This window comes from Geospiza fortis, unplaced genomic scaffold (assembly GCF_000277835.1).
Source record: "Geospiza fortis unplaced genomic scaffold, GeoFor_1.0 scaffold519, whole genome shotgun sequence".
Classification (NCBI taxonomy): domain Eukaryota; kingdom Metazoa; phylum Chordata; class Aves; order Passeriformes; family Thraupidae; genus Geospiza; species Geospiza fortis.
In genome coordinates this window covers 39,320-53,802 of record NW_005054750.1, presented here as the reverse complement: position 1 = coordinate 53,802, position 14,483 = coordinate 39,320, and the positions used below count along the sequence as shown (strand labels likewise).

The following is a 14,483-nucleotide window of genomic DNA, read 5'->3' as shown; positions in this document are numbered from 1 at the left end:
AAACACATTTCAATTTGTAAAATAACTACCAAATATAATCCTGTTTCATTGAAGTTAAAATTGGTCATCCAGTCTTAACTCTGGCAGCTCAGATAAAATAACCTAACTATTCTGCAAAAACACCAAAAGACACTGTGAACTAAAAAAATAGAGATGTATATTTCTGCCTGTATTATTTTATCAAAATACTGTTAAAAATTATACTGAAGTCTAGTATATATGAAAGGTTGAAGACTTCTTTTTTTCCTTGATCAGTTAAGTTTTGCAGTGGAAAAACTGAAAAAAGTTTCACTGCCTTTACTTCAATGTTTTTTCTAAATAAAAACGGAGAATTCAGATGTTTGAAGCAAAATCTCAGATATTCAGATTTTTAAAAAGTGTGAAGGGTAGAACTTCCTAAAGACCTTGCTTGCCAAACCCCACTTGAGGGAGGGAAGCAGCACAAATGCCTGGGAAAGAACATGCAGCCAAGTCTGTAAAACCACTGCACATTAAAGCCCCTGGACTTTCAAGGATTCCTAAAAATAGTCAAATTCTAGGAGAAAATCCTTTAATTTTTCATTTACTGAGCTGTCAGTTTGACATTTAGAGACATTTAAATGAAGCCTTTACGTAAACTTTTTTTCTTTTGCAAAGGAAGCTGTGTTTCACCTGCTGCTAAATCTTAACTCCACAGTGGTACAAGTGTCCCATTACTCCTATGCTGAAACAGCTACCACATTAGAAAACATGTAATTCAATATTAAAAATTACAATATAGGAACAGGCTGCTCAGAGAAGTTGTGAATCCTCATCCCAGGAAGTATTCAAGACCAGGTTGGATGGGACTTGGAGCCACCTGGTCTAGTGGAAAGTATCCCTGTACATGGCAGGGGGGTTGGAAATGGATGGTCTTTAAGGTCCCTTCCAACCCAAGCTATTCTATGATTCTCTGACCTCTAGGAATATACACCAGAATTACACCAGTGTACACCAGGTGATCTCACTCAATGTATTTGATCTTTGAAACCATAAGTAAAATTCTTTAAAGAAAATGGAGTGTTTCTTTACTCCATTATGAAGTATGAAACCTAGGGAAATTAGAGAAACTTTATCATCTGTGATTCTCCACATCTGTGAAAAACTACTGATTTCTCCTCTACTTGTTACATTTGGTGGTTTTCAAGTAATTTCTTGAGATGTGAGCATAAACATACATTCAAAATGTAACTGAGTTGGAAAGTAGGAGTTTCCTTCTGATAATCTTAAAATAAGTCAGACTGATTTCATGACATACAGAATGGATGAGGTTAAAATTTATATGAAAATTTCAGCTGAAGCAATTTTAACTTCCCAAAAATTCATAGTCAAAGTCCTTTAAAAATAAGACCTTATAATGGAAATCATGACAAACATATGGCTGCATTTAATATAGCAAAAGAATTCCCAGAAGAAAAAAAAACATAATCTGAAAATATGTATTGGGAATCTGTTTTCTTATTAAAAATGCAGACTCATCACTACTATTGGTATCTGAAGGTTGGTTTCTTCAGGGCTCTGAATCTCTCAAATTCACAATACAAAGCAAGAAAAGAGATGTTCCTGTTTAATGGCACAGCTTGCCAAATCCTTCATCAGGTAGATTATACTACACCAGAACAACAACAGAAAGATCCGTATATAAAGGTGTTTCAGTCTGAGAGATAAATAAGTTAAACTGGTCTCCTTACAAAATTTGTTTACAGATACCTAATTGCTCCATATATACTATTTTATAAAAAAGGTTAAAGGCATGCTTTTACACATACTGTGTTAAGTGGCTGTTCTAGTTCCAGCCAGGACAGAGTTAATTTTTGCAGTAGCCAGGATCGGGCATGGCTAGGACCAGGAGGTTACTCTATATCACCTCAGAGTCATTTTCCGGGATGGAGGGAAGGGACCATCCCAGACCAGACAAAGGTCTGGTATTGTCAGGCTCTGTTGGTGGTACAGTGGTGAACATTTGCATGTGAATCACTCACCTCTCTTGAACACTTTTGTTATTAATATTGTTGCTGTTACTGTTCCTTATGTTGTTTCCAGGAAATTGTTATGTCAACCTGTAATCTTTACCTTTTGTTTCTCCAATTCTCTTCTCCAGACCAGCAGAGGAGAGGGAGGGTGGAGTGAGCAAGTGGGAGCACTAAATTGGAGAATATCATTCCTAAACCATGACAGTCTTATTTAGTGCCCTATGTGAGGCACAAAGGGTTGAGATAGCAACAGATTTGCCTCGATCGGGTTGGAAACAAATTTGATCTAAGCATGTTGTATGAGGCAATGAATCACTGGTCACAATGTTGCTTGGTCTGTTCATTCACGTGATTGTGGAACCTAATCCTGTATATATTCTTTGTATATGCAATGTGCCCATCACAGTAGTCTTTTTCAGAACAGGGAGAAGGGATCAGGATTTCTTTGTTGCTGTACTGAGAGATATCACCTTATGACATGATAACATCAAGGGCAATGAGTGTCATTTGGGATGTGTATTCAGTGCTGCTCTCCTACCCTTACTTCAGGCACTACTTTTGGGAGCGCACTAATAATCATACCCAGTCTGTGGAGGGAACAGGGGAGGATGACTTTCCCTCCTTCAGGCCTGGTAGAAAAGGTTCTGAGAATTTTGAATTTCCTTTGAATGCTAAGGAAAGCATGTTATTGTTGCTAAGTCTGCCAGGTCTCCTCAGTGAGGTCCACACCCCATTTAGAGTCACAAAAGAGATTTCTAGGGAGGTCATTCAAAGATCTGCCTCGAAGGTGGATAGTCATAGGTGGTATGGAATGTGGGAGGACATGGGCCAGTATTTGGAGGACTTCTCTGATAGTCTGGAAATTCACCCCTGAACTACAGGACCTTCTTAAAGTGAAAAAATATGTGAAAGGAAAATGATGTGGAAATTCCAGAGAGGCACGAAGTTATGCAACATGCTGGTCACTGGCTACTATTTATTGGATGTGGCTCAATACTAGACTGAATCCTCAAAGGCAGGAAGAGAAAAGCAGACCAACAGTCACTGTGGCAACTCAAACTGCAGCTGAACCAGAGGAACAACTTGTACCAGTAGCAGTCACTCCTATACAGAAGAAATCCAAGACCAAATCAGTTTGCTTAATGGGGGATGAAGAGAAAGTAGGGCCCTCACAACAGGAGGAAGAGGCAGAGTCAGAGATAATAGTCCAACCCTTATCCCTGAGTGAGCTGCAAGACATGCAAAAAGATTTCAGTCACCAATCAGGTGAGCCCCTGGTGACCTGGCTGCTCCCATGCTGTGATATCATGGCTCATAACATGAAACTAGATGGTAGTAAAGCCAAGCAACTGGCATCCATGGGCATTGATGAGGGGATTGGGAAAAGAACAGAAACTCTCAGCCTCTGGAAGCGACACCTGTCAAGCGTGAGGGAAAGGTATTCTCTCAAGGATGATGCAGTAGTGCACCCAAGCAGCTGGAATGCCATGGAGCAAGGTATCCAGTATCTGAGAGAATTAGCTGTGTTGGAGGTAATCTATAGGGATTCAAATACCAAGCAGTCCCCTCTAGATCCAGATGAGGTCCAGCATACACAGTCCATGTGACAGAAGCTTGTACAGTGTATCATCATTGTACGCCAACTCATTGGCATTGATGTCAATGAAAGAAGAACAATCAGTGCTTTAGCTGACTACTTGACTCCAGCAATCTCATCTTTTTTCCTCCCTACTCACCTGCACCTCAGCTCTGTAACAACTGTCCAAGACTGCAGACAGACTTGAAAGACTCAAGCAAGTTAGGAAGGAAATGTCCCATGCCCTGCAAGAACAGACCAGAGTCTCTGCTATTGGGGGCAAGTGCCCCCTGCTAGAAAGGGTACAGACCACCAGGTAATCTGTGGTTTTACCTGAATGACTGTAGGGGGATAGAATATAAGTAAATAAAGGTAGTGTAGAAAGTAATCTTACCCCCTAAAGAGTTGCAGCTGGGTTAATTATTAAAGATTAAGAGCAGGCCTGATTTTAACAGGCCACAGTTTTAGCCAATAAGAAGAGTGTTATAAAAGAGTGGATGGTTTGGTTGAGGGCAACTGGAGTCAGTTGGCTACTGCAAGAAGAAGGAGTTAGTGCTTAGAGGAGCTGCCTACAAGAAACATCAAGGAGGTATGAAATTCTAGCAATATGGAACCTTTGCAATATAATGACAATACGTGACCGTGGAGAAGATGTGAGGAAGTGGGATCGAAATCTGCCCCTGGCCTAGCAGCATGGGGATGTGAAATGAGAGGAAGAACAACCACCACAGGAAATTCTTCAGGGATAAATGCTACACCAGTTTCTAGTGGGCAAGTCCTCAGACAGAAAAAAGGGTTGATGTTTTTTCAGATCTTCTTGAAGGGACCTCCAATGCATATTTACATGAAGTGAGCAACAAGTACTATGACCAGTGTTGTCGCATTGCAGCTGATCTGAAGCGGCCCCCTAAACTCAACCAACCTAGAAGAAAACAAGTCCTCAGATAAGATGGGATGGGTTGGATTCAAACCCAAGCAAAGGCTTCAGCCAACCCTGTTCTAGCTGAGATGCAGATACACCACTGGGCAGAGAGAGGTCTCATCCAATTCTAAACCCAGGAAATCCAAAGCCCTGTAAAAGGGGCAGCCATATTAAACTCGTGGCTGTTTGCTGATGACCCACCGGTGTTGTGTTGGGTTTCTCTCCAACCATGACCCCACATATCAGATCAGAACAAGAGGGGCCCTGCCTCTGCCCAGGTGGACAAAAGGGGACAGTCAGATCTATTGGACTGTGTGGATCTGATGGCCTGGCACATCAGACCAACAAGAGTATAAGGCTTCAGTTGACACTGGTGCACAATGTACCCTAAGCCACCGAAATATGTAGGGACAGAATTTGTTTCTGGGGTGACAGGGGGATTCCAACAGCTGACTGTACTGGAACTGAAGTAAGCCTGACCAGGGAACGAATGGCAAAACCACCCCATTGTGACTGGTTCATGCATCCTTGGCATAGATTACCTCAGGAGAGTGTATTTCAAAGACCCAAAAGGGTATTGTGGGGCTTTTGGGATAGCTGCTGTGGAGGCAGTGGAAATTAGAGAGCTTAATACCTTGCCTGGTCTCTCAGAGGACCCTTCTGCTGTGGGACTGCTGAGGCTCCAAGAACAACAGGTACCAATCACTACCACAACACTGCACCGTTGACAACACCACACTAACTTGGACTCTCATCGATGAGATGATTTGTGAACTGGAGAGCCAGGGATTGGTCAGCAAGACTCATTCACCCTTTAATAGTTCTATATGGTCAGCGCATAAGTACAATGGAGAGTGGAGGCTGACAGTGGACTATTGTGGCCTGAACAAAGTTACACCATCACTGAGTGCCGCTGTGCTGGACATGCTGGAACTTCAGTAAGAACAGACCTGTCTATCATGTGACCCAGAATAAGAACGATTGCAAGTAGGATCCTGAACAGCAACAAGTTTTTGAACAAATTAAACAGGAAATTGTTCATGCAGTAGCCCTTGGGCCAGTCAGGACAGGATGTGAGGCACATGCTTTGCTCCACAGCTGGGAAGAATGGTCCTTCCTGGAGTCTCTGAAAAGAAGTACCCAGGGAGACTTGAACATGGCCTCAGATTCTAGAGTCAGGGATACAATGAATCCAAGGCCTGTTAAACCCCAGCTGAAAAAGAGATACTGGCAGTTTATGAAGGGGTTCACACTGCTTCAGAAGTGATTGACACCAAAGCACAGCTCCCCCTGGCTCCCTGACTGGCAGTGCTGGGCTGGGTGTTTAAAGGGGAAGTCTCTTCCACACATCATGCCACTGGTGCTTTGTGGATTAAGTGGATCACCGATCACACAGTAATCTCAGATAGGAAATCCTAACTGCCTTGGGATCTTGGAGATCATCAAACTGTCCCAAAGGCAGATCAGGTCAGGTTGCAGAGCTGAAAGATATCCAGCTGGCTCCAGCTGAATGAGTGAAATGGCCAACACTACATCTCTGCACTGACTTGTTGATGGTATCAAATGCTCTGTAGGGGTGGGTGGACTGATGGAAAAAGACCAATAGTCAGTGCAGAAGAAAACCCATCTGGGCTACTGAATTGTGGCAAGAGATCGCTGCCTGCGTAGAGAAGTGTGCTGTCAAAGTCCATAATGTAGATGCACACGTACCTGAGGGTTGGGCTAATGAGGAGCATCGAAACAACAGACAGGTAGATCCAGCTGCCAAGAATAAAATGTCTCAGGTAGATCTGGACTGGCACCATAAGGTTGAATTATTTCTGGCTCAGTGGGCCCATGATGCCTCAGGTCATCAGGGAAGAGATGTAACCTACAGATGGGATTGTGACCAAGGGGTGGACTTAACCATGGAGACTATCTCCCAGGTTATCCATAACTGTAAAACATGCACTGCAATCAAGCAGGCCAAGCAGGTATAGCCTCTGTGGTATGGGGGGGACAATAGTCAAAATATAAATATGGGGAAGCCTGTCAGATTCATTATATCACACTCCCACAAACCTGCTAAGGCAAGCACTATGTGCTTACATTGTTGGAAACAAACACTGGATGGCTGGACACACATCCTGTGACTCACACAACTGCCTGAAACACCATCTTGGGCCTTGAAATGCAAGTCCTGCAGTGACATAGCACTCCAGAAATAATTGAGTTGGATGATGGGACTCATTTCAAAAATAGCTTCATAAACACCTGGGCCAGAAAGCACAGGATTGAGTGGGTATATCATATTCCCTATCATGCACCAGCCTCTGGGAAAACTGAACAGTAAAATGGACTGTTAAAAACCACACTGAAAGCAATGGGTGAGGGAACCTTCAGACATTGGGATCTACATATAGCAAAGGCCACCTGGTCAGTTAACACTAGAGGTGCTGCCAATTGAGCTGGCCCTGCCCAATCACAACCACCACGTGCCATAGGAGGGGATAAAGTCCCCATGGTATATATGAGGAATGTGTTAGGGAAGACAGTTTGGATTAGTCCTGCCTCAAGCAAAGGCAAACCCATCTGTGGGATTGTTTTTGCTCGAGGGCCTGGGTGGGTAATGCAGAGGGACAGGGAAACACAATGTATATCTTAAAGGGATTTGATTTTTGGGTGAGAACAGTCACCAATGTTGAACTGTATAATATTGGTTGAGGAATGATATGCCACTGTATGCCATAACTACCATGGACAATGGGGAGGGACTGCTCCAGATACACCAGTCATGAGCTCGTGATACAGTAACCAGCTAACAACTCACAAGCCCTTCTGCTCACAAAGACATCTAGGATGGATAGAACCCACAGTCATGGACTAAATAAACTCAACAAACATCTTGGAGGGAACAGCCATTGACTATGGAAATGTCACTTCTGCTCCAGATACACCAGTCATGAGCTCGTGATACAGTAACCAGCTAACAACTCACAAGCCCTTCTGCTCACAGCCACTGTATGCCATAACTACCATGGACAATGGGGAGGGACTGCTCCAGATACACCAGTCATGAGCTCGTGATACAGTAACCAGCTAACAACTCACAAGCCCTTCTGCTCACAAAGACATCTAGGATGGATAGAACCCACAGTCATGGACTAAATAAACTCAACAAACATCTTGGAGGGAACAGCCATTGACTATGGAAATGTCACTTGTGTTTGTATATGTATATATATATATATACATGTGTGCATATGTATATAGATGGAAGGTGTAGGATCTGGGCATAACATAGATGGTGTAGAATAAGTACTGGATAATGTCCTGGTTCTGTCCAGGACAGGGTTAATTTTTACAGTAGCCAGGATGGGTCATGGCTAGGACCAGGAGGTTATTCCATACTCCTTCACACAAGTTTTTTTGGGAATGGGGAAAGGAGTCCCTTTTGGGTTGAGGTAATGTGGCAGCAGTTGCATGTTGTCAGGCTCTGTTGGTGGTACAGTGGTGAGCATTTGCACAGTGAATTGCTTGCCTCTCTTGTACACTTTTGTTATTAGTATCGTAGCTGTTACTGTTTCTTTTCTTATCTCATTGCTGTTTCCAGGAAATTGTTCTTATCTCAACCCATGATCTTTACCTTTTGTGCCTCCAATTCTCTGTGAGCAAGTGGCAAGTAGTTTGAAGTGGTTTCAGTGTGAACACTAAATTGGAGAATACCATTCTTAAGCCAGTACAGGGACTCTTACACATTGAAAGAAAGCAGTCACAGCAAAAAGGTGGTTCTACATGCATGGGAACACTTGTAAAGTTGTCATGCTTTAAAATATCAAAAGCATTTGATTTATTTTTCCATATATTTCAGCAAATAATCTACCCTGAAGGATATTAAATGCTAACGAGATGAGGACAAGTTAATTAAATTACAATCAAACATAAAATAACTTGTTTAACTTTTACCTGAAATGCACACAATTTTAGATAAGGGATTTTTCTAACAAGCTTAATGGGTTATTGAGTGTCACTGCATGACTGATAAAATTACAGCATCCCATTGGGAGATGCTCAGCCCAGAGGGAGGAGCCAAGCATTCTTACCTGGATATAATCTGAGATTTTGGGACACCAGGGCAGCCTTCTCCACTGGATTCCCAGAGGAAGACAAGGCCCATCTACACCACCACTGGCTCTTCAGAGAAAGACTTCACCCTTCTACAGGATCACTGCTTCAACAGAACCACATCTGTCACTCCAGGAGGACTGCAGCCACCATTTCAATTGGACTGCTACCAACATCCTGACCCACAGGGTGTCAGGTTGTATTCTGACTATATCAGTGTTGTTTTGTATTACTGCATTGTTTATTTTATTTTTTTATTTTCTTCCCTAATAAAGAACTGTTATTCCTACTCCCATATCTTTGCCTGAGAGCCCCTTAATTTCAAAATTATAACAATTTGGAGGGAGGGGTTTTACATTTTCCATTTCAGGGGAGGCTCCTGCCTCACCTGTCTTTTCAAACCAAGACACAAACTCATATCAAAATCTTTATCAAAATTATACATGAAGGTAATCTGGCAAGAAATCATTCCAGTACTTAAAATGATCTCCTGCAGAGTCTTTCAGACAGCTACTCTGAAAATAATACAGCTCTCTAATCTAATTTTTTTTAATGAAGGCATCATATACTTAAAATAAAAGTAAGTTTAGGCCAAGAATAATGTAAAAACACCAGTGTTAATATACTGATTTAAAAAAATAATTTCTTGAGTTTCTGTTACATGTTTGATCCAAACCCCAATAAAATTTGATGAAAAAACTCCCACTGACTTCAGGGAGATTTAAAAAAATAAAAAATCAGACTTACAGAAGATACAGTGGATATTTCCCATAGAAAGAAAAGAAATTACACTAAAATAATTAGGAAAAAAATGTCTCTTTCAAAAAGCAAAATAACAGAGCTTATGGAGACATAGCATTCTCTTTACTTAAACTACTTCTATAAAGACTTTCAATTTCGATTACTAAAATTCTGATTTAATTTGCATTAGAAACTTTTAGCAAGTTTAACTGATGAAAAATATACATTTTTGGCAGCTACAGAGAAGTTATTTGACATGAAGATAGGTCTCAATGGAAAGGTAACCAATAAAATTCCAGTGTATAGTGATAATAGTAAGAATTAAATAGAGAATTCTAATAAATAGTTTAAATTAATCCAACTTTAAATATCACAGTTTCAAGCCTGTCTATTCAGGATAACTATTAGTATAAAAAGATCCATACAATAGCAAGTTTTTGCATTAATTAGATGAAACTAATGTTCTGGCATTCCCCATCACAAATAAATAATTATTTCAGTAGCATTCAAACATGGTTCAGAAGAAGCTCTTGCTGTCTGACCCAGAGCAGCAATCTCCAGACCACTGCAGTTTATTTACCTGACTGTCAGGCCTTCCTCTAACATCCTGTGTCAAGGCTCAATCCATCCATTGACAGCTGCTTATCTTAGGGACTGACAAGATTATTTTTATTCCATCATGAAGAATGCAGTTTGATTGCATAAACAGAAAGAAAGCAGAAGTAATTTGTGGACACAGGTCATGCATGCACATGCAGTTGGGTGTAATTTATCTCACCTCATTTCAGCCAGAAGTTATCTATTCTAAACTGTTGATAAGGAAGGTTTAGACAACTAATACAAGAGAAAGACTGCCAGAAGGTATCCTCTGTAGGTGCTTCTCTCTTTCCATTGACTCAGGAGATCCAGGGAGCAGCAAACTAAACACCTAAAATGAGAGATTACTTCCACCCAAACCAAACATATATATATTTGTACATGTGCCTATTTGTGCACACAATATAAGACAGCTGCTTCCATAAATATGCCATGTGCAACACAGCAGAGACATTAATAAAAACTCTATACAGAAAATTAACCACTAATTGGGAGACAAAAAAAAAATCAGTTGTGCACATTTGTTATGTATAGCTAAATCTTAAAGGTAAGCTTATTTATTATTTCTGCCTAAAATGAAAAAGAACACTACTGTATGACATGTTCAAGCTGAAAAACTCAGAAGTAAACATAGTTAAGAAAATGCTATGAGTTTGTATCTAGTCTGGTACTTATATAAATGTTTTAACATGCAAAAAGAGCATCTGGATGAATGCTCCTACTGTAGCAAACATAGCTCTACTGATTTTAGGTTATCTAAACAAGGATTTTAAGTTATATTTTCTCAAGTTTGGTGATGAAAGCTTAGGGTAGTTTCCCCTACAAATCTTTAAAGGTGTTTATATGTGTGTGCTGACACATGCATAAACAACATATATATTCGCTATAAAATGAAAAACCAAAAAAAAAACCAAACACCATGGTATTAAAACCCAAAAGAGAAAACAAAACAAACATATGGAGAGAAAAGGAAACCTTGTTTTTAGCATAATCCAAAGTAACATCAAAATTGCAAAGATGAGATTTTTTTTTTCAGTTTATTATTGATTCAGATCAGGCTCTGCAATATTCCCATTCTCTGAAAAGATAGGTAGAAAACTGTTATTAAAAATCACTGGAAACTCTAACGTAGCATTGTCATTTTGATAGCCCATGTAAAAATTAAATAACTGCTGTGGAAGTACTTGGCTATCAGGCATCTGTATGAAAGCCCCTGAGTGTGTGGTAGGGGGGGTTCTTTGGACAACTAGTTGAATTTTAGGTTCTCTGGGCTCCAGTTGTTGCTTGCTTTCTTTGTCCATGTCAAGATGAGTAAGCTTTTCTATCCACATGCGAAATTTCTCCTCTGTCTGCCTCTGCATCTCGGCAAAGCAGTTCATGGCCTCTTCCAGGACATTGCCTATGCAGTTCCTATCCCACACGGTGCCCCTGTCAAGCAATCCTGGAATTTCCCTGGTCGCTCCTCCAGATCCCCCAGCACGACTGAAGCCAGCTTTAAAGACATTGAGGCCATTTGATAAGATATCATTAAGTAAGAACATATTATTGCTTATTAAGGCATGCTAAGTCAAGAAAACAACTTTTCTAATGCTGTCCCTTAGATATGACAATTGGGGAGGAATTAGCAAATAACAGCCAACAGTATTACTGAAAAAAAAATTTACACCCACTGAGGTTATAATAGACATTTTGGCTTCAAAATTATTTTTATTCTAGAATTCTCAGACAATTCTGTCAAAGGTTTTATTTTATAAATAAACTAAATTAGTCCAATTCCCTTGCAATTTCTGTTTTTAATTCAACTGAAGGTGTCAAAAAACATCATACAATAACATGTTTAGTTCTGTTAAGCTGTGATCCAAAATACTATTAACTTTAAATGTGAATAATTATGCATATTGTACTTACATACTTGAACCCTTTTATAACAGACTGTTAAACACAGACAAAATTCTACATGAGAGAAAGGCTGATATAGTGACTGCAGCATCCAAAGTAGCTAAGCCCAAAGCTCTTGGTCTAATTTTGGAAAACACAAACACTAATGAAGAAAGTAACAAAAACACACAAGCATGAAAAGATATGTGAATGCTATGCTAATATATGAGGTAAAAGCAACCTCTGTTAGGTCTGATGGACACAGCTCCATCACAGGGTTAATACACATGACATGTAGGAGTGATCAACCTCACAACAACTAGAAATGTGCCTTTCCTCACATGAGCCACCAGCTGTGCAGCATTCCTAGCATTAATCCTAGGCAAGGCAGAAAACAGGGCATAGTTGGAAGGAAATTGTTCTCCTTCCTTCTATCCATCAAAATGATGGTTAAAATGACTGGCTTTGGGATTATCAGAAAGAACTTTAGCAGCAAGAAGAAAAGGCCATCCTTATTACCTTACTCTACATATCAATAACAAAAGGCAGCAGTATCTATATTTTTATGTTTAGAGGAATCATCTAGGAAGCAATAAAACCAAAAAAACCCAGAGACTTTGTACCTGTTTGAGAAATAATAAACAATATGTGCATGCCATCCAAACACACAAACATTACCTAAGTCTTGAAACAAGACAAGCATCATATTACAATACACAAAGCAGCTACAGAACCTGACAATTTAATATGTAAATATGAAACTTGTGGGATCCTCTAGCTTAAGAATAATAGAAAATATCCTAAGAATGAGAGAAATCATTGCACAACCTAACCAAATATTTACTAATAAAAATATAAGGCACTAAATATCTTTTTCTGATTTCAGTGTGTACATTAAAATACAGTATTGCTTAAACAACACATTCTTTTTTTGGAGCTATATAAATGAGGTATATATAAGACCTTCAGTAACAGCTAAACAAAGCCCAGGATTATCATCTTTTTTCTGAGCAGCAGCAACACTATCCATCAGGGGCTAAAAATATTCTATTAAACCCCCATCTGTTTACCTATCAGACAAGCTGGAAATTTAGCATTCATGTCTTCTACTCAAAAATAAATATAGACTTTATAGTAACTAATTAACATTCCTCTGACTGCATTTTAACTAAAATAATTATGTTAAATGGTACCTTTTTCCTAAAATGTGGCTCCTTTTATATATTCAATGTCTTTTTCCTCCCTGAAAAAAATATTCATTCCATTCATATACTCCTAGTATTGAACATCCAATATGATACTGATCATCTTTAGTCAGGGATCTTATCCTAAAATCAAATAACTAAATGACAGTCTTTCTGATTTCCACAGGCTTATGAACAGACACCTCTGAGTAACATTGAGTAAGTTTTAATTGCAATTTAAATAAAAACTATTGATGATGGTATGTGAGACAACCTAGCCAGGTTTTTAAAGTTAAGAATGAACTATCATGGACAAAGTTGATAAAATGGTTTTGCAAACTGAAGAAACTAGGTATTGAAATATATAGTACCCTACAATACTATTTTTAAAAGGCATCGTTCATAGTACATCTACAATTTATAGTAACAGCAAATCAGTGTTTCAAATGCTCCCCTTGCAGGTCTTATAACAAGCCTTATTCAATCTTTTCTTTATTTGTGGCTTTCAGGGTTAAAAAAATCAAGCCTAATAAAAATGCATTTTATATTAAAAATATTAGCATTTATCTAACTGGTCTCTTTGCTATCTGTAAACTTACATGTCTATAGTTTTTTTTTTTTAATTATGCCAAGTTAAAACACAGAGAAATTTGCAATTACAAAAGGGGTCAGAAGCCAAGATTCGTATCTTATTTTCAAAACTACTGAGATAGAGTGGAAATTCTCCATAGTAGAAATCCATTTTGATTTAGGTGAAACATACATCTTTGAGTTAAGTCTGTAGTTTGAAAACATAGCTATTTAGTCTGACTGCCTGTTCTCGTAAAAAGCCTAGGCTCAGAGAAACTGCTTCAGTGAAGGACAGAGATAAGGGGAGGGAGACAGAGAGAGACAGAGAAACTGCTATGGGAGCAGGTCAACCTGACCTAGGAATTCTTTCTGATAAAGAAGAACTAGCAGCAAATGTCACGCGAAATTTGTAAAATTGAATATGTATGAACCTATTGTGAAATTGCGTGCATATGGATTCAAGAGAGGGATAAAAAAGGATCTGGAGTTCTCAGAGGTACGCATGTCATTTTAGGGGAACAATTCCCACATGCGTCCAGCGCTGTAATAAACATACCGGCTTTATAACTTCCACAAAAGTTGTGGAGTTTTGTTTATCTCCGCAAAACATTCTGGCCACCCAGATGGGACTCTCTCTGTCCCCGCAGGGGCAGAAGGGATAGACAGACTCCAAGGCGCGCCCCAGGATTTTCCCGGAGGAGCTCCGCTCATCTCGCTTGCCTCCTGCGGAGGCAGACAAAGACCTGCTGGTGTGCGGAGGATGCAGGATGCGGTATGTATATCAAAGGGCCCCAGGAGAGAGAGATAAGACTGCTGAGTAAGTCTGAGTAAGTCACTCAGAGATGTCTGAGTGAGACGTTCCTGTACCTGCAGGCAGACTGGCCTGTAGAGTGGCTGGACTAGAGACGGGGGTTCACTGT

At 39.9% G+C, this 14,483-nt stretch overlaps 1 protein-coding gene across 3 annotated transcripts in view; it reads right to left on the bottom strand.

Moving 5' to 3' along the window:
• Nucleotides 1–14,483, bottom strand: part of LOC102042044 (uncharacterized protein C18orf25-like) — a 67,873-nt gene that overhangs the window by 46,778 nt on the left and 6,612 nt on the right. The window contains exon 2 of one of the 3 annotated variants that reach the window (XM_031065383.1): nucleotides 10,896–11,423. The exons of the other annotated variants lie outside the window; for them this stretch is intronic. Within the exon in view, the coding sequence (XP_030921243.1) occupies nucleotides 10,972–11,423 (452 nt within the window). The 3' untranslated portion in view covers nucleotides 10,896–10,971. Of the gene's footprint in view, nucleotides 1–10,895; nucleotides 11,424–14,483 lie in introns of those variants that run through there. 3 annotated transcript variants of the gene reach the window in all.